The 26,940-nt window shown below is 62.5% G+C and overlaps 11 protein-coding genes and 1 non-coding gene across 14 annotated transcripts; 7 read left to right on the forward strand and 5 right to left on the reverse strand.

The window, feature by feature from the left end:
• Positions 1–106: 106 nt before the first annotated feature.
• Positions 107–328, reverse strand: JDV02_008937 (uncharacterized protein; the record flags this gene model as incomplete). The annotated part of the gene is made up of 1 exon (XM_047990570.1): positions 107–328. One exon carries the CDS (start codon positions 326–328, stop codon positions 107–109), a length of 222 nt encoding a protein of 73 aa, XP_047846579.1.
• Positions 329–378: 50 nt separating this feature from the next.
• On the reverse strand, positions 379–567 carry JDV02_008938 (uncharacterized protein; the record flags this gene model as incomplete). Its single annotated transcript, XM_047990571.1, has 1 exon — positions 379–567. One exon carries the CDS (start codon positions 565–567, stop codon positions 379–381), a length of 189 nt encoding a protein of 62 aa, XP_047846580.1.
• A 648-nt stretch (positions 568–1,215) lies between these two features.
• Positions 1,216–4,321, forward strand: JDV02_008939 (uncharacterized protein). The gene is made up of 2 exons (XM_047990572.1): positions 1,216–1,409; positions 1,545–4,321. The coding sequence occupies exons 1-2, from the start codon at positions 1,340–1,342 to the stop codon at positions 3,074–3,076; spliced, it is 1,602 nt and encodes a 533-aa protein (XP_047846581.1). The 5' UTR covers positions 1,216–1,339; the 3' UTR covers positions 3,077–4,321.
• Positions 2,951–4,317, reverse strand: JDV02_008940 (uncharacterized protein). Its single transcript, XM_047990573.1, has 2 exons — positions 3,403–4,317; positions 2,951–3,342 (listed from the first exon to the last, which is right to left on the reverse strand). The coding sequence occupies exons 1-2, from the start codon at positions 4,065–4,067 to the stop codon at positions 3,111–3,113; spliced, it is 897 nt and encodes a 298-aa protein (XP_047846582.1). The 5' UTR covers positions 4,068–4,317; the 3' UTR covers positions 2,951–3,110.
• Positions 4,322–4,700: 379 nt separating the features above from the next.
• Positions 4,701–4,811, forward strand: JDV02_008941. Its single transcript has one exon. It is a non-coding gene; the product is annotated as a tRNA-Leu (tRNA).
• A 663-nt stretch (positions 4,812–5,474) lies between these two features.
• Positions 5,475–7,575, forward strand: JDV02_008942 (uncharacterized protein; the record flags this gene model as incomplete). Its single annotated transcript, XM_047990574.1, has 5 exons — positions 5,475–5,507; positions 5,569–5,598; positions 5,651–5,745; positions 5,800–6,068; positions 6,122–7,575. 5 exons carry the CDS (start codon positions 5,475–5,477, stop codon positions 7,573–7,575), a joined length of 1,881 nt encoding a protein of 626 aa, XP_047846583.1.
• Positions 7,576–7,830: 255 nt separating this feature from the next.
• On the forward strand, positions 7,831–9,680 carry JDV02_008943 (uncharacterized protein; the record flags this gene model as incomplete). The annotated part of the gene is made up of 4 exons (XM_047990575.1): positions 7,831–7,911; positions 7,966–8,362; positions 8,414–8,922; positions 8,994–9,680. The coding sequence occupies 4 exons, from the start codon at positions 7,831–7,833 to the stop codon at positions 9,678–9,680; spliced, it is 1,674 nt and encodes a 557-aa protein (XP_047846584.1).
• A 1,098-nt stretch (positions 9,681–10,778) lies between these two features.
• Positions 10,779–12,808, forward strand: JDV02_008944 (uncharacterized protein; the record flags this gene model as incomplete). The annotated part of the gene is made up of 7 exons (XM_047990576.1): positions 10,779–10,853; positions 10,960–11,395; positions 11,458–11,849; positions 11,907–11,978; positions 12,050–12,147; positions 12,231–12,315; positions 12,376–12,808. The coding sequence occupies 7 exons, from the start codon at positions 10,779–10,781 to the stop codon at positions 12,697–12,699; spliced, it is 1,482 nt and encodes a 493-aa protein (XP_047846585.1). The 3' UTR covers positions 12,700–12,808.
• A 2,284-nt stretch (positions 12,809–15,092) lies between these two features.
• JDV02_008945 (uncharacterized protein) lies at positions 15,093–17,154 on the reverse strand (the record flags this gene model as incomplete). Its single annotated transcript, XM_047990577.1, has 3 exons — positions 15,093–15,726; positions 15,772–16,180; positions 16,227–17,154. 3 exons carry the CDS (start codon positions 17,152–17,154, stop codon positions 15,093–15,095), a joined length of 1,971 nt encoding a protein of 656 aa, XP_047846586.1.
• Positions 17,155–19,018: 1,864 nt separating this feature from the next.
• On the forward strand, positions 19,019–20,998 carry JDV02_008946 (uncharacterized protein). The gene is made up of 2 exons (XM_047990578.1): positions 19,019–20,195; positions 20,257–20,998. The coding sequence occupies exons 1-2, from the start codon at positions 19,924–19,926 to the stop codon at positions 20,837–20,839; spliced, it is 855 nt and encodes a 284-aa protein (XP_047846587.1). The 5' UTR covers positions 19,019–19,923; the 3' UTR covers positions 20,840–20,998.
• Positions 20,999–21,446: 448 nt separating this feature from the next.
• JDV02_008947 (uncharacterized protein) lies at positions 21,447–25,915 on the forward strand. 3 transcript variants are annotated; one of them, XM_047990579.1, is made up of 4 exons: positions 21,447–24,534; positions 24,690–24,746; positions 24,808–25,005; positions 25,542–25,915. In XM_047990579.1, the coding sequence occupies exons 1-4, from the start codon at positions 21,575–21,577 to the stop codon at positions 25,648–25,650; spliced, it is 3,324 nt and encodes a 1,107-aa protein (XP_047846588.1). In that variant the 5' UTR covers positions 21,447–21,574; the 3' UTR covers positions 25,651–25,915. The 3 variants fall into 3 exon arrangements, with proteins under 3 accessions (XP_047846588.1, XP_047846589.1, XP_047846590.1); XM_047990580.1 differs by having other exon boundaries at positions 21,447–24,746; XM_047990581.1 differs by having other exon boundaries at positions 24,808–25,915.
• JDV02_008948 (uncharacterized protein) lies at positions 25,723–26,671 on the reverse strand. Its single transcript, XM_047990582.1, has 2 exons — positions 26,221–26,671; positions 25,723–26,100 (listed from the first exon to the last, which is right to left on the reverse strand). The coding sequence occupies exons 1-2, from the start codon at positions 26,609–26,611 to the stop codon at positions 25,847–25,849; spliced, it is 645 nt and encodes a 214-aa protein (XP_047846591.1). The 5' UTR covers positions 26,612–26,671; the 3' UTR covers positions 25,723–25,846.
• Positions 26,672–26,940: the final 269 nt, after the last annotated feature.

The following is a 26,940-nucleotide window of genomic DNA, read 5'->3' on the forward strand; positions in this document are numbered from 1 at the left end:
CTCTGGTATTCAAGGGCGAGGGCAGAGAACAGTGGAAAGAGGTGAAGGGACCCCTGGGTCTACGGACTGGGCTGCTCGGTAACGGATGAGGAGGCAGCGGTTCGGCTCAGTAGAATCGCCGCGGCCGCCGCCCTTCGAGCTGCTGCTGGAGACGAGCCAATTGTTGTGTCAGGCGCCGATTCATATTGTAGAGATACTCAAACTCTGCCCTGGCAGATTCGTAGCGCCTCTGGGCCTCCGCGGCGGCCGCCTCAGCCTCTGGGATTTCCATTTCATACTCGAGGAGGGTTTCGAGAAGCTGCTCGCGGCTGCTACTAGTGTGGGGCATGGCTGTAATAAAGGGAAGTCGGCAGATGAACAAAGTGAAGGTGTGTGTATCTAGCGCTGGTTTGCCTGGCGTTGCAGGGTGCTGATCCTCGCGTCGAGGGCTTGGTTTTGGCGCACGAGACGCTCGCTGCGTCTTTCGAAGTCTTGCGCGAGCATGTCCCAGTGTCCCGCGTCCCGTTGCAGGCGCTCGAGCTCTCTGCGCAGGCGCTCGACGCGGGCAGCGAGGTCGTCGTGAGGCATGGAGTCTTGGGCTGGGTCCTTGCGGAGCTAGGAAGGGGGCAGGAGATCTCGTGGGCTGTCGTGCTCGAGGATGTGGGAATGGTTGGCACCGTTCACTTGGGCTTACCTGGCGATGGTTGAAAACTTGCGTGAGTTCGTTGTGGGCAAAGGCGCCAAGGCGGAAAGACGATGCTGCGCTGAAAAGTCGTGGGAAGGCGTTGTAGGCACTGTTGCGTGTGAGGATTCCGCAGAGAAAGAATCGCCTTCTCGAGCCCGACGGGCGCCCATTTTATACTCGTTCATGGTTTCAGTGTGATTCATGGACGGCGAGGTTCGTAATCGTGATGCTGATGCTGCGCCGGCGTGAGTGAACAATGGTAGGCAAGGGCGTGATTCGGGCCTCACAATACGCTCGACGTGGACAGAGTGAGTGACTGGAGGAGACCGTGGACGAGGACACGCGCACCGGCCACGGCAGCATGTTTGATGGATGCGATGGAAGGCTGCGTGGCAGGCAGACCAGACCAGACCAGACCAGGTGACAATGAGTTGATGCGTGCGCCAGGTGCAGCTACTCCGAGAGCAGGCAAGCCCGCGTTTTTGGTGGGCTGCGGCGAACGTCTTCCCCACGCTGCGGCCTGCGCTTGGCGGCGAATCAACTTAGACCTTTAATCACCCCAACCGCTGGTCGCTGCCCACCGCCTCGCCGCCCGCTTCCATCTCGAGTCGAGTCGAGCCGAGCTCACACGTCACGAATGCCGTTGCTGCTGCGTCCGGCGGCCACTCCCCCCTTATGCCCGAGACGCGGCGCCAGAGTGACAATGCCCTGAAAGCGGCGGCCGCCCGCCGCCACGGCTCCAAGGGTAGGTAGTAGGCGTCTTGTCTGTTTGAATTGATTGAGACCGTTGAGAGTGAGAGAGAGAGCGAGAGCGAGAGAGGGGCACGCACGCACGCACGCACGCACGCACGCTGACACTTTTTGCCCGCCCAACGCCCAGGCTGCAGCACCTGCACCAAGCGTCGCATCCGCTGCGACCTCACCCAGCCGACGTGCAAGAAATGCGAGAAGAAGGGCCTGACGTGCCCGGGCTACGGGCCCCGGCTGCGCTGGGCCGGCGGAGTCGCTGTCCGCGGCAAGCTCAAGGGCCAGAACGTGCCTCTGCCGGGCCTCGCCAGCCGCTCGCCGGAGCCAGACTCTGACGAGACGGAAGGCAGCTCGGCCAGGCGAGGCTCGGCCCCGGCGGCGGCGGCATCGTCGTCGTCGGCGGGCGCCCCAGCCGCGTCGGGGGCAGCGACACCCGCGGCCGCCACGGCGCCGCCCACGTCGGCGGGCCCCGGCCAGACGGTCATTGTGAGCCCCGCCAGCCTCGACAACACGCTGCGCAAGTCGGCCCGCGAGTTCATCGAGTACTACGACAAGAACATCGCCGGGCTCATGGTGTGGTTCGACTCGGCCAACAACGACTACCGCAGCCGCGTCCTGCCCCGCGCGGCCAACACGCCCGGCCTCCGCCTCGCCGTCGCCGCCATCTCCGCCCACCACGGGGGCCTCACCTTTGACCACGAGACGCCCCGCTTCTCCGAGGCCGCCCGAGACGCCTGTCTCAACCTCATCCAGGAGCACGTCAAGGACATGACGGGCCGGCTGACGGGCGGCTTCGAGCTCACCTCGCAGTCCGACATTGCCGACGCCGAGTGGATGCTGGCCGCCATCCTCATGATTTCCACGTACGAAATGGCAAACGCCCAGACCGGCGCCGCCGAGAGCCACCGCATGGCCGCCCGCACCATTGCAAACGTCTTTGGCCACAACACCCAATGCTGCACGCGCGTCTTTGACTTTTTGCGCAACCAGCTGGCCGTCTTCGACGTCATGGCCACGTCGACGTCGTTTGACCTGTCCGACGTGGAGAACACGGTGCTCCCGCCGCCGAGCATGGCCGACGGCCTGTTCGCACGGTACCTGACCCTCGTCCACCAGGTGACGCTCGTTTCCCGCCGGCGCATGTACGCCGTCGGCGACGCCTCGACCTTGGCCGCCGAGTTGACGCCCTCGGCCATCCGCTCGCAGTTTGAGCAGGCCCGCGGCGCGACGCTCCTGGCCGCGGGTCGCCTGCAGATGCAGCCGTCGGCGGTCGACAGCCGCGACTTCATCCGGCTGGTCGACATCTACCACCACGCGGGTGTCATCTACGCCTACCGCTGCCTCGACCTCGTCGCCACGGAGCACATTGACCGCGAGGCGTCCATGGTCAAGTTGTTTGAGCAATTTGCCGCCTTGGAAGACGCTACGCTGTGCGCGCAGAACCTGCCCTGGCCGGCCTTTGTCGCCGGCACCGAGTGCCACGGCGACCCGCGCCGGCAGGAGACTATCGCTACGCTATTCGAGACCATCACCGATGCCACCAGCTTCAGCCACTTCCGCGACGTGCTCAAGTTTCTCCGCATCTTTTGGGAGAGCGAGCACACCGACTGGCAGCCTCTCGGCCGGGACCTGCAGCAAAACGGATTCCGCATCCTCCCGCTGTGAACGGACACGATGCACCCCCCGCCACCCTCCGGGCCTACTTCTGCACCGTCTCGCCATCGTTGATGCCAAAGATGACCTTCATGGGGTCCTGATACTTGTAGAAGCCGAGTGCGGGCTGGCACATGCCGTAGCCCAGCAGCCGCAGCACCTGGGGCGAGAAGCCGCGCTCCTTGGCCACCTCGGGCGGAATTTCGAGGTACGAATTCTCCTCCTGCCGGAGCGTGCCCTTGCATAGGAACACGCCGATCGTCTCACGCGCCTCGTCTCTGCTCTGGTCAGCGCTGGGTGGAAGTGGAAACGGCAAAGCAGCAAAGGGCCCCGCTCACTTGGTCACGTTGGCGCCCCCCGCGTGGTAGACGTTTCCTACGAAGATGGCGGCGTCGCCGACGCCGAGTTCCGCCGGCATTGCTTCGTGGTCGTGGGGGCACCGGTCCGGACCCCACTTGTGGCTCTTGGGGATGACAATGGTCGCGCCGTTCTCCTTGGTCGTCTTGGTCAGGGCGGTGACGCAGCCCAGCATGACGGGGAAGTCGCAGTTGCGCGTGTGGTAGTCGGCGTCGTCGCGGTGTAGGGCCTGCTGCTTGCCGCCGGGCTCGACGCGGAAGCCCACGATGCTCGCGATCTGCGGCTTGCCCACGACCGAGAGGCGCTTCTGGCCCTCCCAGTATGTGTAGTGCGAGCTGAGCAGCGCGTTGGCTGTGTCGAGGAAGAGGGGGTTGACGAGATGCTCGGCGGTCGCGTCCGAGTATCGGAGCACCCCGTGGGCGCGCTTGGTCGTCGAGGGGAAGAAGCCCGACTCGTCGACCCTGTCGCTGTCGAAGCTAGGCTTGAGGTCCGCCCGCATGCGTCGGCAGAGGTCCTCGGATGCCAGGTTGCGCACGATGACGGCGCCGTCGCGCTCGAGTATGGAGAGGAGCAGCTCGGGCGTCGTCGAGGCGTCGTCGGCGTCGACGCGGGTCAGTGACGTGCCGGCCTCGGTGGGAAAGTCCATGATACGAAGCTACGTCTGCGATGCGGTCATGTCTGTTTATTGAGCACCACGGTTGTGGCAGAGAGCTGGCGATTTATATATTTGTTTTCACAACGCGCCCCTTTGGCCCCGTCCCGTCGGTTCTGCCCGGTCTCCGCGCGCTGCCGCACCGCCAAGTGTTGCGACTGGTTTGCCTCGTAAGGGAGCAATCGTGAGAATCGACAGGGAGGGCGGTCGCACGGGGCGCCCTCCGTGCGACCGCTCTCCGTGCATCGGCCACGGTGCGCTCCGCGAACCGCTCGCAGCACCTCCTCGCCTAATAAACAAACCGTCGTGCCCCGGACCCGGAGCCGATGGGACCGGGCGCCGGCAAAATGGTCATTGGCAGCGGCGTGGTGTTTTTGTCGGCAGTCTCGTCTCAAGGCCTGAAGCGGGCATCGCCCCATTCTCGCAGAGGCTTCTCGCCACAGTGACCCGTTGGGGACTAGCAGAGGCGTCCATGTGGACCAGACCTGTGGCGGCGATGTCAGTTTGACGTGGGCGCTGGAGCGTTGGAGTGGGCTGGCGGCGCATCGTGGGCCAACGGCCGCGTCAGGCTCTTGGGAACCATTAGGCATCCTCTTGACCCACAAGCAACGCAAGTTGTAACACAAAGGCACTTTGGCCGAGTGGTCTAAGGCGCCGTGTTCAGGTTCTCGCTTCGGTCTTCCGAGCTCCCTATTCGCGGTCTAGTAATAGGCGAGGGTTCGAATCCCTCAGGTGTCAAACTTTTTGCCGGTGCGCACCATGCGTGGTGAAGCCGTGCACCGATTTTTTTTTATGCGCGCGACGAACCAGGCACGCATCAGTCGATGTGCTGGGTCTTGGTTTGGCGATTGTGCAAAATGAGAGTTGCGGTGAGCCGCAGTGGGGGGGAAAGTGAACCATGAATTGACGGGTCATGTATGGCAGCAGCATGCTCAGACAGAACCATAAATGTTCAGTCAATGCAGTTGCTGACATCTTGTGCTAATAATCGGTCAATGAATGCGCTTTGCACCCAGAAACTGGCACTGATGCACGTTGGTAGCCGGCGCATGAATGAGACTTGGCGTGCGACCTCACGTGGCGCTGTGAGGTTGTCGCAGAACCAGTCGACGTCCGCGCAAGGCAAGTGGGGAAGCCTGCTCGTGCGAGACATGGCATCCCAAACTTCAGCCTCATCTCAACACGCCACTTCTCGACACCACCACGCAGACGAGCCTACGAGGGCCGTGTCCATCGTGCTGATTGCTTGCACCGGACAGACAGCTGGTAGCATCCTGGGTCGCGCCTCGCTCGGTCGCAGGCACAGGCTCGCTCGTCGCGAGCGCGTCGTGGGCAAGGTTGCTCGCGCCATTCGACGACATACGCATCAGACGACTGGCCTGAGCGACATGCGCCGTCAGAATGGAGCCTCAAGGCCGTGACGCAAATCTCTCGGTACGGCCTCGTCCTTTGACCCCATGTGCGCATGCAGCCCGCTAACGGCGTGACCGACCAGTGCGATGCATGCCGCATCAAGAAGCTCAAGGTAAAGGCGGTCTCGCCCCCGCGGGCGACGTTGGCTCCGCTCACAGAGATAGTGCTCCAAAGACCGCCCTAGCTGCACGGCTTGTGTGCAGAACCGCCGGCCCTGCCATTACAGCGGCAGGGTTGTCCGGTCGCCTCTCACCCGAGCGTGGGTTTCCCGGCGCCTGGCCTTGCGGATGTGAGCTGACAATCGTGCTGGCAGATACCTTACTGCGGTGGAACGCCGTCTGCAAAGCCTCGAGAAGCTCGTGGCCGAGAAGCTGCCGGACCTCAACGTCGACGAAGCGCTGACGTTCGTCAGCAGCCCACGCATGGAGGCTCTGGCGAGCGCACCGTTGAGCGAGCCCAGGGAGTCATTTGCCGAGGCCGTCCCCGACGCCGCCGACGGCTACGATTGGCAGGAAGATGCCAACGAACTCGTCGACGGCATGGCGGCGCTCTCCGTGGAACCAACCGGAGCGGGCTATCTAGGTAGGAGCATCATCTCGATGGGCGGCTTGTGCGGCTCGCGCTGACTTTGGCAGGGTCCACCGCCGGTGTCTTCTTCCTGCGTGCCCTCCTCGCCTGGGTGGACGGCCAGAGGTCTCATCTCGAGCCCCGGCCCGGCGCGTCCCCGCCCAGCCGCCCTACGCCGACGCCGACGCACATCCAGCGGTCTCTCGAATCGGGCCAGGTGCTGAACCAGCTGCTGGACTCGTACTTCTCCGTGTACCACTCGTCGTATCCGTTTGTGCACGAGGCGACCTTTATGGCCCAGTACCACCAGCTCATCCCGCGCCCCAGCACGGCGTCCTGGCAGGCCCTGCTTCACACGATACTGGCTCTGGGAGCATGGTGCTTGGACAGCGAGGATTGCGAGCTCGAGGACGCGCTGTACCACCGCGCCATCTCCTTCCGCGAGGACGAGTCGCTCTTTGAGAGTGCCAACATGACGCTGGTGCAGGCACTGGTGCTGCTGAGCAACCTGAGCCAGAAGCGCAACAAGCCCAACACGGGCGGGAACCTGCTCGGGCTCGCCGTGCGCATGGCCCTCAGCCTCGGCCTGCACAGGGAGCTGCCGGCCTGGAACATCAGCCACCTTCAACGGGAGATGCGCCGGCGCGTGTGGTGGGGCCTGTACATGTTTGATAGCGGTGCCTCGACGACGTTTGGCCGGCCGATCCTGCTGCCCGCCGGCGAGGCCATGGACGTCAAGAGCGTGCTCAACGTCAACGACGAGCAGCTCACGCCGCGGACCGTCGACATGCCCGAGGAGTCGGCGCTGCCCACGCGCTACTCGGGCATCAAGGCGCAGTGCGACTTCCACGTCCACTCGAACCACATCTCCAACCGGCTGCTCTCCCCGTGCGGTGTGTCGCCGGAGGAGGCCATGCGCCTCAACCAGTCGCTCGAGTCGTGGGCGCAGACGCTCCCCGGCTACTTTGCGTTCAACGGCGAGCCGGCGGCCGCGGACGCCTGGTACCTATTCACGCGGGCCCGGCTGTGGTGGCGCTTTTGGAACCTGCAGATCATCCTCTTCCGCCAGCTGGTGCTGTGCCGGGCCATGAAGCGCACGCAAGACTCGGGCCTCGCCGCGACCGACGTCGACAACCGCTGTAGGGACGTTGCCGTCCACGCGGCCAGCGCGACCATTGTGTCCATCCACGAGTTCCTCGGCCAGGTGCGCATGACGAGGCTCATCAACTGGTACGCGACGAATTTCCTCTTCCACGCTGCCCTCATCAGCGCCCTCGCGATCCTGGGCGACCCGCAGGCGCCCGGGCTGGCGTCGTGGCAGGCCGACGTCGAGAAGGCGAGCTTCACCTTTCGCAATCTGCTGTCGGACAACCCGCTCGCGGCCCGATGCGCCGATATCCTTAGCCACGTGCTGCCGCACGACGACGTGACCGCGGCGTTCCCAGAGGAGGAGCTGGACATGTCCTGGATGGACCCCGACGTCTTCAACTCGCTCTGCTGGACCGACTTTGGACAAGTGTGATGTCGACGCCGTCGTCGTCGCGAACCCAGGCGGACTTCTGTCCTCCGGCATTGGGCGTGGGGTTGTTGACGATCAGCATCTTCACATTGGGCCGGACGACACATCTCCGACCCACAATGATTTGCTCGCGGCACCCCGACATCTGGGAAAACGCGGGGTAAAAATGTAACTGCAGTGCCTGACTCGGAAAACATATAAGAATCGTCAACCGTGTGGTCAGGTTCCAGCATCGGATCGTCAACAGCAGCAATCACCATGGCACTTGTCGAGAGTGGCGCCTCCAAAAGCGTGTTCCGCCAAGTGCGGGAGAATCCGTACATTTTTGGCCTCTCTGCGGTACGATGCTCTCTGCGCGCTCTTCCTGCAGCCCCTCGCTGACCGTTCGTCCAGTTTGCCTCCCTGGGCGGCTTCCTCTTTGGCTACGACCAGGGCGTCGTGTCGGGCGTCCTCAAGATGGAATCTTTCGGCGCCCTCTTCCCACGCATCTACACGGACAGCAGCTTCAAGGGCTGGTTCGTGTCGACGCTGCTGTTGGCGGCGTGGTTCGGGTCGCTCATCAATGGGCCCATCGCGGACCGATTCGGCCGAAAGGGATCGATGCTGGCCGCCGTGGTGGTCTTCGTCCTGGGTTCCGCCCTTCAGGCCGCCGCCAGCACCACTGGCGTGCTGTTCGGGGGCCGAGCGGTCGCGGGCCTCGCCGTGGGGATGCTCACCATGATTGTACCCATGTACATGTCCGAGGTCTCGACGGCGGGCATCCGCGGTACCCTTGTCGTGCTGCAGCAGCGTAAGTCGGCGCCCGACCGTGCTACTTTGACTTGGGCTGACCGGTCCTCAGTGAGCATTACGCTCGGCATCCTAGTCAGCTACTGGCTTGAGTATGGGACGCAATACATTGGTGGCACTCGCTGCGCGCCAGACATTCCCTACACCGGCGCGGACTCCCAGTTCGACCCCTACCGAGACGTCGGCCCCAACGGCTGCACGGGGCAGAGCGACGCCTCGTGGCGCGTGCCGTTTGCGCTCCAGATCGCGCCCGCCATCGTCCTCGGCGTCGGCATGATCTTCTACCCCGAGTCGCCGCGCTTCTATCTAATGCGCAAAAATGAGGACAAGGCGCTCAAGTCCCTGGCGAGACTGCGCCGAGTGCATCCGGACTCTGACGTGCTCCGCGAGGAGTATCTCTCCATCAAGGCCGAAGTCCTCTTTGACGAGTCCATGGCCCGCGATAAGTTTCCCGGCAAGACCGGCGCCGCCCTGTATCTCGCGCAATACTCATCCCTGGTGTCGACCTGGCCCGCGTTTCGTCGGCTCTTTGTCGGGTCGGGGACGATGTTCTTGCAGCAGGTGAGACTGGCTCCGTGTAGGACAACATTGGCCTCGCGCGTTCAACGGGACTGACTGAGATGCATGGACAGTTCATCGGTTGCAACGCAATGATCTACTATGCGCCGACAATCTTCGGGCAGCTTGGCCTCTCCGGCAACGCCACGTCGTTGCTGGCGACGGGCGTGTACGGCATCGTCAACACGCTCTCGACGCTTCCCGCGCTGTTCCTCATCGACAAAGTCGGACGGCGCCCGCTGCTCATGTGCGGCGCGGCGGGGACGTTTGTCTCGCTGGTGATTGTGGGGGCCATCGTCGGGGCATACTCGGACCTCCAGTCGCACAAGACGGCTGCGTGGACGGGCATCGCCTTCATCTACATCTACGACATCAACTTTTCCTACTCGTTTGCGCCCATCGGCTGGGTCCTGCCGTCCGAAATCTTCAACCTCGGCAACAGGTCCAAGGCCATGGCCATCACGACGAGCTGCACCTGGATGTGCAACTTCATCATCGGGCTCGTCACGCCCGACATGCTGGAGACGATCAGATGGGGCACGTACATCTTCTTCGCGGCGTTTGCCCTGATCGCGCTCGTGTTTGTCTACTTTGTCGTGCCCGAGACCAAGGGCAAGAGCCTCGAGGACATGGACATTGCGTTTGGCGACACGGCGGCGCACGAGGAGAAGGCGCGGCTGTTCAACATTGCGGCGACGCTGGGCCTCACGGCGCCGGTGCCGGACGAGAAGATTGCGCCCGAGGCGGAGGAGCAGGAGTGACCACGGGAGGTTCGTGTGCTCGGAATGGGCCTGTAGACTAGATGACGGCTGCGCTCCTGTGCGGAGAGCCACAGCATCGTACTGGCTTCGGTCTGGGATCTGTACCATGGGAGCCGCACGGCGTTGTGGCCCGCATATGACTTGGCACCGTAGGCGCGACAGACGAGCCCAGGATTTCGTCGCGTACGATCCGGCAATGGCAAGAGAATTTAAAACATATTCACCATGTCGCAGAAAGTTGCCTGCCTGGGCGTCTGCGTGGGGTCAGGCCGCGAGCAGCTGATCGTACGAGGCGAACGGGCCGCATGCTGGCCAGAGGCGCTGGAGAGCGAGGCGCTGACCGAGTATGTACGAAGTGCCTTTGACATGACAGGCATCTGCGAGCAACGCGCGCGCTGTAGGGGTAGTAGTTGCGGCTGTTGTGAAGACGCAATGCTACCGTAAACTTCAGACGAAGGCGCCGAGCGTTGGACAAACGCCTAAGGGACAAGTGCCGAGTGCTGACGTTGGGGGCGAAGGCCAACCGTCAATGAACCTCGCCCTGGGCAGTGGGCCGCCACCACCCCCACGATGGGCACCTGGGCAGGCACGGCGCCCCCGCAGATTCCCCCGCACGCCCCCAAAGCCACCGCGCCAGGGGTCCGTCGGGCACCCAGCGGGGATCTCCAGTGGACGCCCAATAGGATCGTGCCCAGAACATTCTACAGGGGGCCCGGCGGATACGGCCCGCTGAGCTGAAGACGCTGCACCAACAAGCTCCCCCTTTGCCGCCAACGATGGCAACGAATGTGTGCGCCGGGACCCAGACCGCGTCGGTCCTCGAAGCCGACGTCGGCATCGCTGTCGATTCCACATCGCTAGGTAGCTCAACTGCTTACACACCGCATCAAAGTCGTGGTTCGCTCGCAACCCCACGGATGGACCACCCCTGTGCAGCCCGCCACCACGTGCGTGCCGCCGGTCACGATACAAATACGAAGTGCGGAGACCCGGGGGCAGCTGCGCGCACCATCATCGTCGTCGACGACTCAAGCCCGCTTTCCCCAGGCTGAGCGATTGTCTGGGACGACTTCCAGTAGCTGCCGCTCCGCCAACACCATGGCAGCGACCAAGGCCGGCGATGATGCCCTTGGCTTCACGGCGCAGATGGAGGACGTCGAGGCCACCAAGGAGGTGAGAGTTCCGTCCCGCCACCGCCGTGCAATGCCCTGCAATGCGATGCGAGACAGGGCAAAGCAATGCCTCACGGAATGCGATCTGACAGTGACACGCCTCCCAGTGCCCGTCTCCCAGCGGCAGCGACACGCCGCGCAGCATCCACGACGACAACGACGCCGCCGCCGTCGCCCGCGAAAAGGCCCTCCTCCGCAAGCAGGACCTGCGCATCATCCCGCTCACGGCCGCCATCTACCTGCTGTGCTACCTCGACCGCTCCAACATTGGCAACGCCAAGGTGCTCAACTCGTCCACCGGCAACGACCTGCTCCACGAGACGCGCATGACGGCCTTTGAGTACACCATCGCGCTCATGGTCTTCCTCGTCGCCTACGCCGTCTTCGAGGTGCCCTCCAACTACTTCCTCAAGCGCCTCCGCCCCAGCCGCTGGATCGCCTTTCTCATGCTGTCGTGGGGCGCCATCACCATGGGCCTCGGCGGCACGCACAACTACCCATCCGTCACCGCGGTGCGCTTCCTCTTGGGCGTCTTCGAAGCTGGTGCGCCCCCCCCCCCCCAGATCGTCTCCCTCCCCATTTTCCCCCATGCTCATCTAGCGCAGGCCTCTTTCCGGGTCTCGTCTACTACCTGACGTTTTGGTACCGCACCGAGGAGCGCTCCGTCCGCGTCGCCGCCATCCTCGCCTCGGCGACGCTCGCGGGTGCCTTTGGCGGCGCCATCGCGTACGGCGTCGGCCACATGAACCGCGTCGGCGGCCTGTCGGGCTGGCGCTGGCTCTTCATCCTCGAGGGCATCCCCTCCGTCATCTCCTCCGTCTTCGTCTGGTTCCTGCTGCCCGACTACCCTGAGACGGCCGGCTGGCTGACGGCCGACGAAAAGGACCTGGCGTGCCGGCGGCTCGCGGACCAGGGCTCGCACGGCTCCAGCGAGTCGCTGACGTGGAGGGAGGCCAAGGAGACGCTCCTGGAGTGGAGGCTATGGGTGCACTACATTGTGAGAACGGGGTCTCGACTGAAAGTCAAGGGCGTGACGAATGCTGACTGTTGGTAGATTTACTTTGGCATATCGACGCCCTTCTCGAGCCTGTCGCTCTTTACGCCGTCCATTGTGGCGGGCTTGGGGGTTCGTACCGCACGCAACGCACCGTTGGCCCCGTCAGGCATGGGAATGCTGATTATAACACGGCGCCGTAGTTTGCCGATCTCAAAGCGCAGCTCATGACTGTGCCGCCGTACGCGGCCGCCTACGTCGTGACGCTGCTCGTGTCCTGGTCCGGCGACCGCCACAACGCGTACGCCTCCTTTCCCTCCCTTGTCTTATACATACACACACACACACACCTCACCTGAGTGAGCACGAAGCTAACAGGAGCAGCCGGGCCTTACACTCAGCCGTCTTCTCAACCATTGGCGCCGCAGGCTTCATCGGCTCGGCCCTGCTCCCCGCCCACAGCTACACGGTGCGTCCATCCATTCATGTCCAGCCTCCCCCTCGCGTATCGCACTGCTGACCGGAGCAGGAACGGTACGGATGCCTCATCGTCGCCGCATCAGGTGCCTTCTCGTGCATCCCGCCGCTGCTGGGCTGGCTGTCGTCGAACCTACACTCCACCGCCGCCATCGGCCTGGCCATTGCGCTCAACGTCTCCATGGGCGCGCCGGGCCAGATCGTCGGGGTGTGGATCTACAAGGCCGACGAGGCGGCCGCGGGATACCCGACGGGCCATTGGACCAACGCGGCGCTGCTGCTGTTCGTGGCGGCCAACTGCGTCGCCATGCACTGCTATTACGTGTGGAGGAACCGGCGCGGCGGAGGCAGGGACGGGGTGCCGTTCAAGTATTAGACGTGCAGAAAACGTACTTTGTGCAAGTTCAATGCTGCTCTGTACAGTCCTGCTGATGGCGAGGCTGTGCCCATTGTCATCGCAGTCAACCGTCTTTCTGCCATTGTATGGACTAGATTGTGGCTCATGTCTCGAGATACTTTACTGCCCCTTGGTCATGGGTGTTGGCATCCGGGACTGCATGTCAGTTCAGCCCGGGGCCTTGTGACGATGTAATGGCCAGGATCATACTGACATGAGGGTGCCAAAGGCGCGCGTACGCCTCGGCCCCCCCTGGACCGCGTCCGGTCCAGACGCAGTGATTTGACCTGGACTGACAGTTCTCAATGTACGGTTCGCATCCTCGATCTGAGATGCAGCTGCGAGACTCTTTTAGCCTACAGAGCTTCGTGGAGATTCGAGGAACACAAAGCGAGAGCAGCCAACGGAAAATGGAAAGCCAGCGATTGAATAGTTCCTCAACTACTTCGTACAGGTCCGCCCACGACGACGGGCCTTACCAAAACGTAGAACCCCTTCATCCCTGGAGTTGCGGCTCCATGCCGCTTCCAAAGTACCGTTGCACACTCTGCCAGTCTTTGGTCATGGGATCCACTGGCAGCAACCAGTGGTTACGATACCTGTTGACCGGGTGACCTCTGCCATTATCCTTCCTTAGCTCTTGCGCAACCTGGCGGCCAAAGGCGGTAGTCCAAGGGAAAGTACTTGGTGGCGAATTGTCCGGAGAAGCCTCAAGATGGGCGACAAGAACTTTGTACCAAAGGCGGCTGTTGCGAGTAGCCAAGGGCGGCCTGTTGCCACGGTCGAGGACAAGTGAGCGGTACTGATACGCAAATGGAAGGTTTGGCCAGGTGGCGCATTCATCGATGTTGTGATCCGTCGAATTGCACCTCGGACAACCTTTAAGAACACCTTCTTGAGCGGGTCTGGCGCACGTGCCGAGTTTATGCGAATCGTCACCACAGTTTGCACAGCTTTCGGGTTCTGCCTGCTTAGCAGGAGCCTTCGGGATGGGGGGATCGTTTGCAAATGGTCTTTTTGGGCGCTGCTCAAAAGCGGAATTGGTCACGCTTTTCGTAGCGGCCTGAGGTTTTGCTTGCTTTGCAGGAGCCTTCGGGATGGGGGGATCGTTTGCAAATGGTCTTTTTGAGCGCCGTTTTAAAGCGGAATCAGTCACGCTTTTCGTAGCGGCCTGGGGCTCAGCCTGTTTTGCAGAAGCCTTCTGGATGGGGGGATCGTTTGCTGGTCTTTTCGGGCGCTGCTCCAAAGCGGCAATGGTCACGCTTTTCGCAGCGGCCTGGGGCCCAGCCTGCTTTGCAGGAGCCCTCCGGATGGGGGGATCGTTTGCACATAGTCGTTTCGAGCGCTGCTCCGAAGCGGAACCAGTCACGCTTTCCGCAGCGGCCCGTTTTCGGCTGAGGTTCGTCGGCAGCTGAACGTGATGAGAGTTGGCTGCCTTCATCTTGGAGCCCAACAATGCACTTTGGCTTTCTTTAGACACAGTGCTGTCCTGTGTCTCCTTGCCGATCGCAGGGCGAGTTTCACAAGTGCTAGATTCGACCACAGTAGCCGCGGCTGTGGAAGCCTGCTGTTCGCGTTCTTTTGCTGCAAACTCTTCGTAGACCTTAGAGGGGGTCGTGCTTTCTTTGAATCGGCCGCAGACGGAACGGAAAGGCCACTTGGGCTGCCGGGAAACCTCAAAATGTTGGACTACCAAATCAGCAAACTGTGATATCGGGCCGGGGTTAAGTATGGACCTACACATGAGCTTCCAAACTTCCAGATCAACAAAATAATCGAAAATCATTGAGCAAATGTGCGATTTGTGGTTGACGTATAGTGCTCGACAGACGGCACTCTCGGTAGCTGCAAATGTTCGATCATAGTCGAGGTCTATTCCGTGGTACCGGTAGAAGCCTCTGATATGAAGGCGGCGGTTTGCTGTATCTGCAGAATTGCCCCAATCGAGGGTCATAAAGGGGTGCGAATATGGCGCATGCTCGGGACGGCTGTCTTTCCAGTCGACGGTTCCCCAGTCATCCGGTTGCTGGCTCATTTTGTAGCTTTTCGACGGTCAAGGCGGAAGGGTCATGTCGTTCTGGTCCAAGTTGGCGTCGCTGCGGAGCAGGCGAGAGTTTGTCGGAAGGATAGTTGGTAGGTTCGAGTGGGGTCGAGATGACTGTGCGTTGGTTTGTTTTGTCCTGGCGCGATGGATGGAGAAGGAACGAAGGAACGAAGGAGGCGGTGGAAGTGAATAGGTGAACGGCAAGTTATGGCTGCTGCCAGCCGCCAGCCGCCAGCCGCCAGCTGCCAGCCTACCTCAGGCACCTGCGCGGGCAGTGAATCACGTCCTCACCGTAGCGACCCTGAACGCGGCGGAACGCTGGCTATCGTCAGGGCACTCGCTCTCCAGCATCAGGCCGCAGCCAGTCGAATGTATCCAGGAGCTCAAAGTTGAAAAAGTCGTTCATATCCCCCAGATACCCCATCGAATCCATGCCGTCTGCCTTGTCTGGGCCAGGGGAATTGAGCGTCTGATCGAGGACGTGTCGAACCACCTTCTTGACATCGCTGCACAGATCGCCGTTCGGGGCCGTCGGGCCGACCCAGTCGAGAAACCCGACTAGCAGGCTCAACTGTTGAATCACACTGGAGCGGCGCGACATGGACGCACCCGAGCCGCGCAGCAGCTCGAGGCACAAGACTCCACCCGCCGGCGCCGCGTACCCCATGACGAGCCACTCATAGTCGCCGTGCAGCCCGCTCATCCTGTCCTTGTGCGTCCAAAAGACGAGCGTGAGGGAGACGAGCTCCAGACTGACTTCCAAGAGTGGCAGGCTTGGCCGCGTGCTCGGGCGGTCGAGGAGGCGCTCGATGAAGAAGAGGTTCTGCAAGTGTTCGAGCCGCACCAGCAGCTTGCCACATAGCGTCGGGCCGTCAACCGTTGAATTCGACACGTCCTCTGGTCGAAACAGGATGCTTTCAGGGAATTGGGATAGCAGGTCCAGATGCTGCCGTTTCAGGCCGCTGGCAGAGTTAGCCTACGCCTTAGCGGACTCAGGGGACACTCACAGAAGAGCCTCTGCATCTACGAGCTCGCTGGGCTGCAACGCAATGTCCAGGATGGGGTCTCGTGCAAAGGCAATCATGCATCGCGCGCGCTGCAGCGTTGTGGCGTAGGTTTTACCCCGCGTGTTCCACCCATTCTCGTCAACCAGATCATCGCTCCAGGGCGTCAGCCCGAGCAGGACGTCGTCGGGAATGTCGAGCGGCAGAGGCGTAGAGATGAATCGGTGAGCGAGGTGGGGCGGGCGACCCGTGAACGTGGCCATGACCTTGTCTGAGACGACGACCTTTGCAAACAGGCGCCTCTTGATCTGCGTGGAAATGGAGCGGTCTCGCGGGTCCCCCGGGGACGCGTGTAGACCGAGGAACGTGGCCATGCTGAGTGACTCGCCGTGAAGGCGCCAATGCTGCGGGCCTGCTCGGGTTAGCCAAATCCCGGAAGCGGCGGGCTTATTACTCACTGCTGTCGCCGGTGACGATGGACTCGACGATGGCTTGCCTGGAGACGAGATGGTGCAGCAGAGTGTTTGCGCTGGCCATGTTTCGTGTGATCTCGATGCAGCCCCAGGAGCAGTCCTTGTATTTGCAAAGACTCTTCTGTGCCTCGTCGCCCGTAACGTGCTCGCCCGTCACGGACTGCGGCGAGGCTTTTGCGCCCAGCGCCCACGTGTTGAACAGGATGCCTAAGCCCTCCCATCGCATGTTGGGGCCAGAGAAGCTCGCGAACCACTCGCGCGGATTGGTGTAATCTTCCTTCAGCAACCGGGAGCTATTGCGAGAGAGCGCCAATGCCATCTGGGTCAGCGCGTTTTGCGTCCCGTCGCGAAGCAGCGGACCAAATGTTGTCCAAAGACTGTCAATGAGCCATCCCGTTGCAATCTTGCACCAGCCTTCGTTGGGGTTGATGTTCCACTTGAACAAGAAGCGGCAGTCCTCCTCGGTCGGGATGTTGCGGAGAACTCTGAGGGCCGTATCGTGGAGCCTGTCGTCCAGCAAGAACCGCGAGACGGCCCCGTCATGTCCGTCGACGGAGCTCGCGAGCTCATCAGGCGTTGCCGGCAAGCTACTCTGGGCCTCTTGCAGGACGGCGGTGTAGCTTGTGGCGCCGAGAAAGCCTTGGGTGCCGTCCGTCTGTGGCGTGAACGGGACAGGAGAGTGGGTGTCGCGTCGCTGGTTGGCTTGGCGGGTTTGAGGCGGCGACCGGGTGGGCGTCTTGTTTTGGACGAGATAGACGCAGCGGTTTGAGATTCTGCCGCGCTTGCACCGCGAACACACGGGGAGAGCGTGGTCGCAGGCCACCTTGCGCCGATGGCACGGCTCACACGCCTGCGGCCGCCCGTTGCGGCGTCGAGGCACGCTGCCGCCGAGGGGCGATCTTGGACCTGGCATGCTGAAGGCCGATGCGGGATCTGCCAGGAAGAGCGTCAACTGTTGCTTGCGGAGAGTGTCACGAAAAGTTGAGTGACTTGGGACCGAGATGTTCCTAGCAGGAGCGGGTCTCGGCTTCGGCGCTCGGCGCTCGGCCCGCCGTGTAAGTGGGTGGAGCTGCCTGTGAGGAGACGGCGGCAGACCTGGCGGGGATCATGTAGACAATTCTTCATCCAGAAGATTGGCAGTCTCCAGAGCACGGTGAGTCGGCCTAGCGTGGCAGCGCGGGTACGGCTTCTTCCTTTCACTCTGCTCTCCCTATGCCAAGATCCGACATGGCGGGCGAGATTCAAACTCGTACCGACCAGATTTGAGCCCTGGCGAGCGGCGAGGACGAGGTTGCTTAAACAGCTTCTTGATCCCTTTAGTCACCCCGACACAGACCAGCCAGCGACGAACCATTGCAGCCCACAGGAGTCAAATTTTGAGCAGTCTCAGCGTCCCGAAACGATCCCATTCCATTGCGGACGGGCGCTTCATATGGCGTATGCCGCGATGACGGTACTGCATCTGCGCAGACAAGATGTATGAGGCCCCTGGGCATGTCGCTGCAATGCGAGCATCATGGCAGGATGTCCTCTGGCGGTCAACCTGGCGCGCATCTCCAGCATCCTCAAGACCCATAATCAAAATGGGCCTGCGTTCGGCTATAGCAACCTCGCGTTAGCGACCGCCGATGGACGCTCGGGTTCCCAAATCAAACGGACAGCCAGAATCAAAAAGGGGTTCGCTGATGGGCTGACTCAACGGGCGGTCATATCAACACTACTGCCAGCACAACATTGCGAGGCATCCCGAATCGATGGCTGTGAGCCCCATGTTCACCTGCAGCAACATGTACCGATGCTTAGCCATAGGCCAACTAAGAGCCGAGCCACAGCCCTGCGTCCAAAAGTCGCCTGTCCCAGGCCGGCTCAGTGCGAGGCTGCACCATGCCTTCCAGATCGAACGACCAAGGAAGCCACGTGAGCCGTGAGATGCCTGCCGGGAGCCTGAGCCGTGTGATCACCGTCTGTGGCTTTGGCGCAGGCACTCTCGGCCAGGTTTACGTGCTGATGAGGGCGCCAGCGGCCCAGGTGAATATCAAATCGCCCGGGAGGCTCTGCAGGCGTTGGAGATCAGTGGGTGTCCGCTGAGTGTGGGCGTCGAGTTTACCCTGGCCGCGGCGTTGGACGACATACACTGGAGGCCTGCAAATTGCTGGGCAGGGAGGGAAGAGTTGGCCCGCTGCCGAGTCCAGCAGAGGCGAAACTGGAAAAAGTTGCCCCGTGCCAAGCCGGTTACTGCGTCCCCGGAGATGCTTGATGCCGCCCCTCCCGCGGCTCTGCGCAAGCCCACTTCGTACATTGCGGTGCTAGGAATTGTTGAAATTTGAACATTGCGGGGTTGTCGGCCTGACATGCATACCTTGCATACAAGTTCGTAGTTGCCATTTCGTAAACTCGTCAGAGATATTGCACTTGTGCCTCCAGCCGCGCCACATCTGGCCAACGCGCATTCGCCTGCGATCACGGGTTGCAGCCATTGAGGATCAACGGACGAAGGCGCACCAAGCTCGCCCCCCCGCAGCCAGGCTGTGCGCGAGGCAAACCTGGGGGCGCGCGCCAATCGAGGCTTTGCGCAACCCAAATGCAGCACAGCCTCGCTGAGACGGGCACCCTTCTGGAAGCCAGCATCCAGCCACAGGGTCAGCCCGGCCACAGCACGTTGGGCACCACTTTATCGCACCAGCTCCAGGGTCTTGCAGGGTGGTGGCTGCGCAGTGGGTCCGCTTGAGCTTATCATGGTAGTGCTTTGTGCTGGGGGCCCTGCAGGCCGCGGTGAGCATCTGTTTGGGTTCAACGTTGCTTGCGATCGCTCCGCAACTCGGGCCATCGCATCGGACCGCATCACGCCTGTGGTGGGGATTGCGGACAAAGCACATCGCTGGCATTTCCATTGAGGTACATGATGGCGGTGCAGATGCGCAGATCCGCTGGTAAGCATTTATCGAGAGCCGCCGCCGCTGACGCCGGGATGCAGCACTAGCTCACTAGACGAGGGCATCGCCGAATCGGCGCCGTGGACATCTGCATCGGGGCCCATCTCTGTCGGCATGCAGCAGGGGGTTTTCGTCTTTGTGCTGTGTAACCCAGCCACGTGAAGTTCATCGCATCAGCCGCCTCGAAAAACGCAGTGGAAGCGCGGAGCGTTGGTTGACCGTACGGGCCATCACCAACATCAAAGCGTTTGGCTGAGCGGCAGGCACCTTGGTGGTTTTGGGCATTCGAGGTAACTAGCTGGCGGGCCCGCGCGTTCGGGGAGGTTTCGGGTGCGGCTTGCCAAACACGCCGTCGCCACCAAGAAATGAGGGTGGAATATGGTGACCTCATCATCTCATCGGCACTCCCAGGGGTGGCGAGGCTCGGCTCCCTCCTTCATCGCCCACCGTCAGTGGGTGAAATGCTCCGCTAGGCCGCCCCGTGCTTCTCCGGCGCCAACGCTATCCGTCGGCGTGGAGATTGGTGACGCTAACGTTGGAAGGTCTTTCAAGCCGCTGCCGCAAAACGCCTGGAGCAATCCGTGATTCGCAGTCGCGAGTTTGATAAAAAAAGGGCGACGCCCCCTGGCTTGCCTTTGTTCTGTCCATCCACCAGACCAACATCACTATCATTTTCACTTCGCCGAGAGCGGCCTCTTTGTGTCTCTCTCACATCATCAACGTCGGTTTCCAGGCTCACAATCGACATTATGCGGATCGATCTCGCGCTCATCGCAGCCTCGCTGCTCAGCACGGGGGCGGCCGTCGCAATCGACGGCCCGCGGAACGTCGTCAGGATGGACATGGGCGCCCAGGACGAGCAAGATTTGTACAAGCGCCGAGGCGGCGGTGGAAGCGGCGGGCGCGGAGGCGGAAGCTCTGGCGGGAGCAGTGGTGGACGAGGTGGCAGCGGCGGCAGCGGCGGCAGCGGAGGAAGCGGAGGCTCTGGCGGCAGCGGCGGCTCCCGAGGCGGATCCGGATCGTAAGTGCCCTCCGCCGCCAAAGAAGCGTGGTGATCGTACATGTACTGACCGAACCGACAGCACCGGCAACAGGGGCTCCGGCTCCAACTCGGGCGGCACGTCGAGCGGCGGTTCCGGGCCTACGCCTCGGTTCGGCGGCGGCCGCTTCTACGGTGGGGGCGGCTCGCGGCCGTATACGTCAGGCGGCCGAAGCCCTGGGTCGGGCATCCTCCCCTTCGCCCTCGTCGGCGGCGCGGCCCTGGCCTTCTGGCCCGGTCTCTGGCTGTACGGCGCCTACATGTATCCGTACCACTACGTCCACCACTACCACAACGCCACGTCCGATAAGAACGAGACGGCCAAGGTCATGTGCGGGTGCGCCAAGTATGCCGAGTGCGGATGCGACGAGAACAACAGCACCGCCTACTACGATGAGCTGCTGGGCAACGGGTCGTATGACGCGCTCAACAAGAGCGTCGTCAACATCGGCAACTACAAGGGCGACAAGACCATCCTCATCAACGGCACGTTGCCCAATGGCACGACGGCCGACGGGCCCGACGAGAGCACAGAGTCGGCCGGCGTGGGCATGCGTAGCCTCGCCGAGGCGGCGGGCTTCTGGCCGGCGGTGGCCGCCGTCGTGGCCGCCGTCTATCTGGTATAGGGGACGATTTCGTTGATACTCCGGGGCTGTTTGAAGGATGTGGCCGCGAGGCACCGATACCCAGGCGCGGGCGGCAAGCGCTGTTTTTTGTGATTTTAATCTAGACCATCTGTATGCTTATATGATGACGAACATGCCGAATAGACCAACGTCGTTCAATCGTCTTCTGGTCACTATTGTCGAGGATTCCATTGTGCGCCCGTATTGAGGGTGTGTTTGCCATTGTTGCACCTTGCGCGCCGCGAAACATCTCGTCACACTCGAGACGTTACAGACTCTCCCTTTTCAACCTACCTTTTCACATCACGCACCGTTCACGCTCCTGCGCTACATCTGACCTGGGGTCTCACCAACTGGACATCATTTGCCACAGAACGCAAGGAAACTCGGATTTGCCTGTGAAAGTTTGCATCATCACCGTACCGCAGACATCGCCCGCTGCGGAGCTTGGACGTGGAATCACTGCCGCGTTCGGCGCCTCCCAAATCAGTGCCACCAACCGCTGTGGAACCGCCCGAGAAGGCCGGCGCACGGACCACTTTGATGACTCAGCAATTTTCCCTCCTCACTTCCTTGACGCCGCTTCACGACTTCCACTTGGCATAACCCGGCCATCGCCCATCGCCCGCCCTCATCTCGCGCAGCGTATCAAGGCAGTGCATCGCGCGCGGGCCGACACATGTGACGGTACAGCTTCGAACGCCCCGAAGCGGAGGCCAACGCCAGCGACACACCATGGCGGAAGCAAACGGCGGCGCCTCACCGCGTGACGAGGACTGGAAGGCGCAAGATGCGGCCGACGAGCGCGAGATTGCGAAGCTGCTGGGACAGAGCCAAGAGGGCGGCGCCGACGGGCTCGCGCTCGACGACACGCCGTTTGACCAGTCGGGCAAGGCTGACGACGCGCAAGACTTCGAGGACATCAGCGACGACGACCTGCCCGACGAGGAGCCCAGCGGGGGCGCGTCCTTTGAGCTGCCCGGCCTGACGGACGACGGCGGCACTAGCAACGACGCCGACGACCTGTTTGGCGAAGGGCCTTCGTCCCCAGACCCGGTGCTGGGCCCGTCGTCGCCGGCGCCGCAGGTTCGCGACGACACGGACGAGGCGCATCCGACCGACCAGAGCTTCATCAACTTCGACCCCGACCCACACCTGAACGGGTCCGCGAACCAAGATCCCGACATTCCTGCCGCCGCCGAGTCGGCGCAGGACATCCTCAAGGCAGCATGGCCGGCGTACAAGAAGGGCCGCATCTTGGTCTGGAGCGATCTGCTGCCGCCCAAGCGGGCCGTCTGGAAGGAGAAGAAGCCGGCCAGGAAGCCCAAGCACCTCGTGACGAGCAAGCAGTCCCTGGAGATGACGGGCGACCAGGAGAAGCAGTTTCGCATCCCGGGCGCCGCCGCAACCGGCAAGCTGCGCCCGCACGAGGCCCTGCTCGCTGGGCTCGTGTACTGCGACAAGGAAAACGCCGTCAGCGAGACCGTCGCCCAGTTCGACGTCGACCAGGACTCGGACGCCGAGCCCGTCCACGGGTTCTCGCTGCGGGATATCGAGCTGGCGTGCGAGGACTGGAACGCCCGCATCGCCGACATTGAGACCGACTTCCAGTCGCGACAGGCCGCCGAGAAGGAGCTTCTGTCGCGCAAGCGGCAGGCGGAGCAGGACGATGAGTGGGACGCCGAGTTCCTGATGGACGCGGACGAGCCGCGGCCCAAGAGGCGGCGCAGCGTGGAGGCGGGACTGCCGGACATTCCCCGCTACACGGCGCCGTCGTTTGACAACTTTGAAGACGCCACCCAGCGCGGCTCGAAGCGCGTCTATCTCGACATGTCGGATCCGTATCTGCTCCTCGAGACGGACCTGCAGCACCCTTCCAAGCGCGCCCGCCTCGACGCGTCCAAGATGCGTGCAATCGGGCGCAAGGACCTGTCGTCGCGCTTCAACCTGTCCAACGACGACGCGTACGAGCTGCTCAAGGAGAACCACCAGAGCAAGGTCCGCGCCACGCTGGGCAACATCTCGGTCGACCACAGCATGCCGGCCATCAAGCTCACCTGGCCCTACTACAAGGTCAAGCTTGCCGGCACGACCGACGAGTACCACCGGCCGCGCTTCCGCTACAAGAAGTTTGCGGGCCACGCCATCAAGTTCGACAAGCCGCAGCACTTCAAGCGCAAGCAGATGAAGGGCAAGGCGCACGAGGTGTTTGTGCAGTCCAAGGACCTCGGCATGGGCGACAACTCGACGGCCGTGCTGTTCGAGTACTGCGAGCCGCGGCCGCGCGTGCTCAACAACTTTGGCATGGGGAGCAAGCTCATCAACTACTACCGCCGCAAGGACGGCGTCAACGAGGACGATCAGCAGCTCCCTAAGCGCGAGCTGGGCGAGTACCGCATGCTGCTGCCCGAGGATCGGTCGCCGTTTGCGCTGTTCGGCACGGTCGACGCCGGCGAGACGGTCCCGACGCTGCACAACGAAATGTACCGGGCCCCCGTCTTCAAGCACACGCCGAGGACGTCGGACTTTCTCGTGGTCCGCAGCACGACGGGCGTCGAGGGCTCGCGCTGGTACCTGCGCAGGGTCGACCACCTGCACGTCGTCGGCCAGCAGTTCCCGTCGGTCGAGGTCCCGGGCCCGCACAGCCGCAAGGTGACGACGGCGTCCAAGAACAGGATGAAGATGCTGGCGTTCCGCATGATCCGCCATAGCAAGACGGACAACTGCCAGCTCTCCGACATCACCAAGCACATTGCTGACTCGACTGACACCCAGAACCGCCAGAAGCTCAAGGAATTCCTGCAGTATGACAGGGACAGCGGCGAGAAGGGCATGTGGCGGCTCCGGCCCGGCGAGGTGGTGCCCGACGAGGCCGGGACCCGCGCCATGATCAAGCCCGAGGAGGTCAGCCTGCTCGACTCGATGCAGCTCGGCATCAAAGAGCTCGAGGATGCCGGCTACGACCCCCGCAACGCGCAGATCGACGAGGACGGACAGGCCGACGCCGAGGGTGAGGACGTGGACGCCGAAGGCGGCGACGAAGAGGCCAGCAAGATCACCAAGGCGACGACAGCCAAGAAGCTACAGGAGAAGCAGGAAGAGACGCTCGCCGACAAGATGGCACCGTGGAAGACGACCAAGGCCTTCATCGACGCCTGCCAGGGCAAGGCCATGCTGCAGCTGCACGGCGAGGGCGACCCGACGGGCCACGGGCTCGGCTTCAGCTTCATCCGCACGTCCATGAAGGGCGGCTACATCGAAGCGGTCCAGGGCCCGCTGGCCACGTCGGCCGACGCCATGGAGCGTGAGAAGCGCGCTAACGGCGGCCACGCGTACAACGTCAAGAAGCAGCAGGCCATGTACGAGGGGGGCATCCGGGACATTTGGCTCAAGCAAAAGTCGACGCTCTCCGACACGCAGCAGCACGACGACGGCGACGTGCAGGTCAACGAGGACGAGGACGACAGGTTCAACGTCAATGTCGCCGCCACGCCAGCGCACTTTGACGAGGCCGTGAGCCAGATCAGCGGGCTGACGACGTCGACCAACCGCCATGGCAAGCGCGCGATCCGCATATCGCGAGAGGTTCGGATGTCTGATGGCACGACGCAGACACGCATCGAGGTCGTCCATGATCCGGTCGTGATCTCGCAGTACATGAAGCGGCGCACAGAGGCTGACCTGGAGCTGCGCGAGTACGTCCACAGAACCACCCGCTCCCCACACCGACCCGGGCGTGCGGCTCGGCGGACCCGGACCCATCCCGCGTCAAAAGTTTGGCGTCGCCCGGGCTCGGTCGTTGATTTTGTTGGCATCGAGTTGAGGGCACCTGCTTATGTCTACCTCGCAGCATCTACAGCGCGCGGCCTACGGGCAATGCCGACCATGACCGTCTTGCAAACCTTAGGTATGTTGCCCAGCCCCGAGATGAGGAGGTGGCGCCCGTGCCGCTGCTGACCCTTTTGCAGAATCAAAAAGGAACTGGAGCGACTCGAAAAGAACAAGGCCAGACGACAGGCCCGAGAGCAGCAAAAGGAACTGCACCAGAAAGCAAGCGCAGGGGACGCTGGCTCTCCTGGGCCCAGCGGGCCCGACAAGATACCTACGGGGACCACCCGGAAGTGTGCCAACTGCGGACAGGTCGGGCACATCAAGACAAACAAAAAGTATAGTCTCCCCTCCTCGTCGCGTGGCTTTCGACTGGTGGCGTGCACTTGAGCCGGAGGGAACAGAACAGGGCAAGGGCAGAGCGGGCCGCCGCAAGAAGGAGAATGCGTTCCAGAAACTGATGCGCAGCGCCGATGAGCGACGCGCCGCCGATGCAAAGGCCAGGCTCGCTCGCGAAAAGCTGGAGTCTCAAGAGGCTGAGAAGGCCGCAAAGGCGGCGGCCAAGGCGCAGGCTCAGCGCGAGCGTCTCGAGCGAGAACGCAAGCTCCAAGAGCAGCGCGAGGCCATGAAAAGAGAGCGTGAAGAGAAGAAGCGCAAGGCGCTAGAAGAACAGGAGCGCAGGAGGCAGCAAGCGTTGCGCGACAAGGAAGAGCGCGCCCGGAAGCGCCAGCTGGAAGACGAGGAGAAGCAGCGCAAGCGCGCCGAGAAGGAGGCGGCCAAGCCCAAGTACAACTACGGACGGCTCCGGCTCTAGTGCACGCGGACGGGGGAAACGAAACATGGCATCAGCGAGACATGTGCTAACCGCGTGTAGGTTGTGTCCTCTGCTCAACGGCACGATGAAGGCGGACAACGGGGCGGCGGAGCACGGCGGCTTTGGTAACTACAACGCACCGAGCGGCACTGCAGGGTCGCCGATTTGACGATGGAGATTGGGTTTCGATTGCTTCACTGCGCGGCGTTTGGGCACAAAAGGGTGGTCAAAAGGGACGACACCAAGACGAGCTTGCAAGTAGTATGTATACCCATCGGATTTGAACTGGACGCGGTGTGTCCTGTCCCGTCTTGCGTGAACGACGTCTCTCGTTCGACATGGTTCAACACTACTAGCTGTGTGCCTCAATTCCGCGACTTGGGCGGCCAAGTCATGCCCTTTTCCGTGTAGGTACCCTCGCCCCCATACTTGCCCATGTCGATGGACCACGTCTCGAGAGTCTCCCACCCGAGATGCTGGTACAACAACTGCCCCTCCGGCGTCGCCGAGGTGTAGATGGGCAGCTGTCGCCGGGCCGCCTGCTCCATGGCCCATCGCATCAGCGCCTTGCCTATGCCACGACGCCGGTATGCCTTTTTGGTGGACACGTCGGCGAGGTCTGCGCGCTCGTCAGTGCGGCGCCCTTTCCCCTCTCTGTCTCTCTCACACACGTCTTTTCTCGTCCGTCCTGCTTCACGAGGCATTCATGCATGCATCCATGGGTTTGGTCTTGACTCACACAGGTACGGCGCATCGCCCATGGCGCGATCCTTGGCCGCCGACATCTGGGCGAAATAGTCGCGGATGGGCGGGACGTTGTACCCCGAGGGCTTGGTGATGGGCTCGACGGGCGGGCGGTCCTCGAGGGCGGGGACGTTTGCGTCGTTGAGCTGGGCAAAGGCGACGACCTCGCCCGTGTCGGTGTCGAGCATCTTTTGCACGACGAGGGGGTACTCGGGGTTGCCGAGGTCCTCGCGCAGGCCCGCGGTGAAGTGCGCAAGGCGGGCGGACGGGTCGATGCCGCCGTAGCAGAGACGCGTCCAGGGGTCCGGGTCGAGGAAGTCGGCGATGAGGATGGCGGCGAGGGCGGGGGCGTCGTCGACGGTGGCTTGGGACATTTGGAGGGGCATGCTTACTATCGTGATGCGGGCAGGGGGGGGGGGGGGGGGAAGTGGCTGTGTGGTGAGTTGAGGCGGCTGGGCTCTGATGGATGGTGCTTTACACGGCCGCTGGGGCGCGGACTTATATCCTGGTCGCCCACACGTTCCGATCTACAGCACATCTTCCTCCTCTGTCCTCTCATCTACACCGATTCTGCGATACCGGCAAGGGTATAATGTCTCAGTGTCCCGCCCCGCGCGGAAGCATAGCTTTCGCAGATATCTGAATATCTGATCAGTGCGCACCAGGCAGCAGCGGCAGAGCGGCTCAAACACCCCGCTTCAGTAGTGAGAACAAG

Source organism: Purpureocillium takamizusanense, chromosome 9 (assembly GCF_022605165.1).
Source record: "Purpureocillium takamizusanense chromosome 9, complete sequence".
Taxonomy (NCBI): domain Eukaryota; kingdom Fungi; phylum Ascomycota; class Sordariomycetes; order Hypocreales; family Ophiocordycipitaceae; genus Purpureocillium; species Purpureocillium takamizusanense.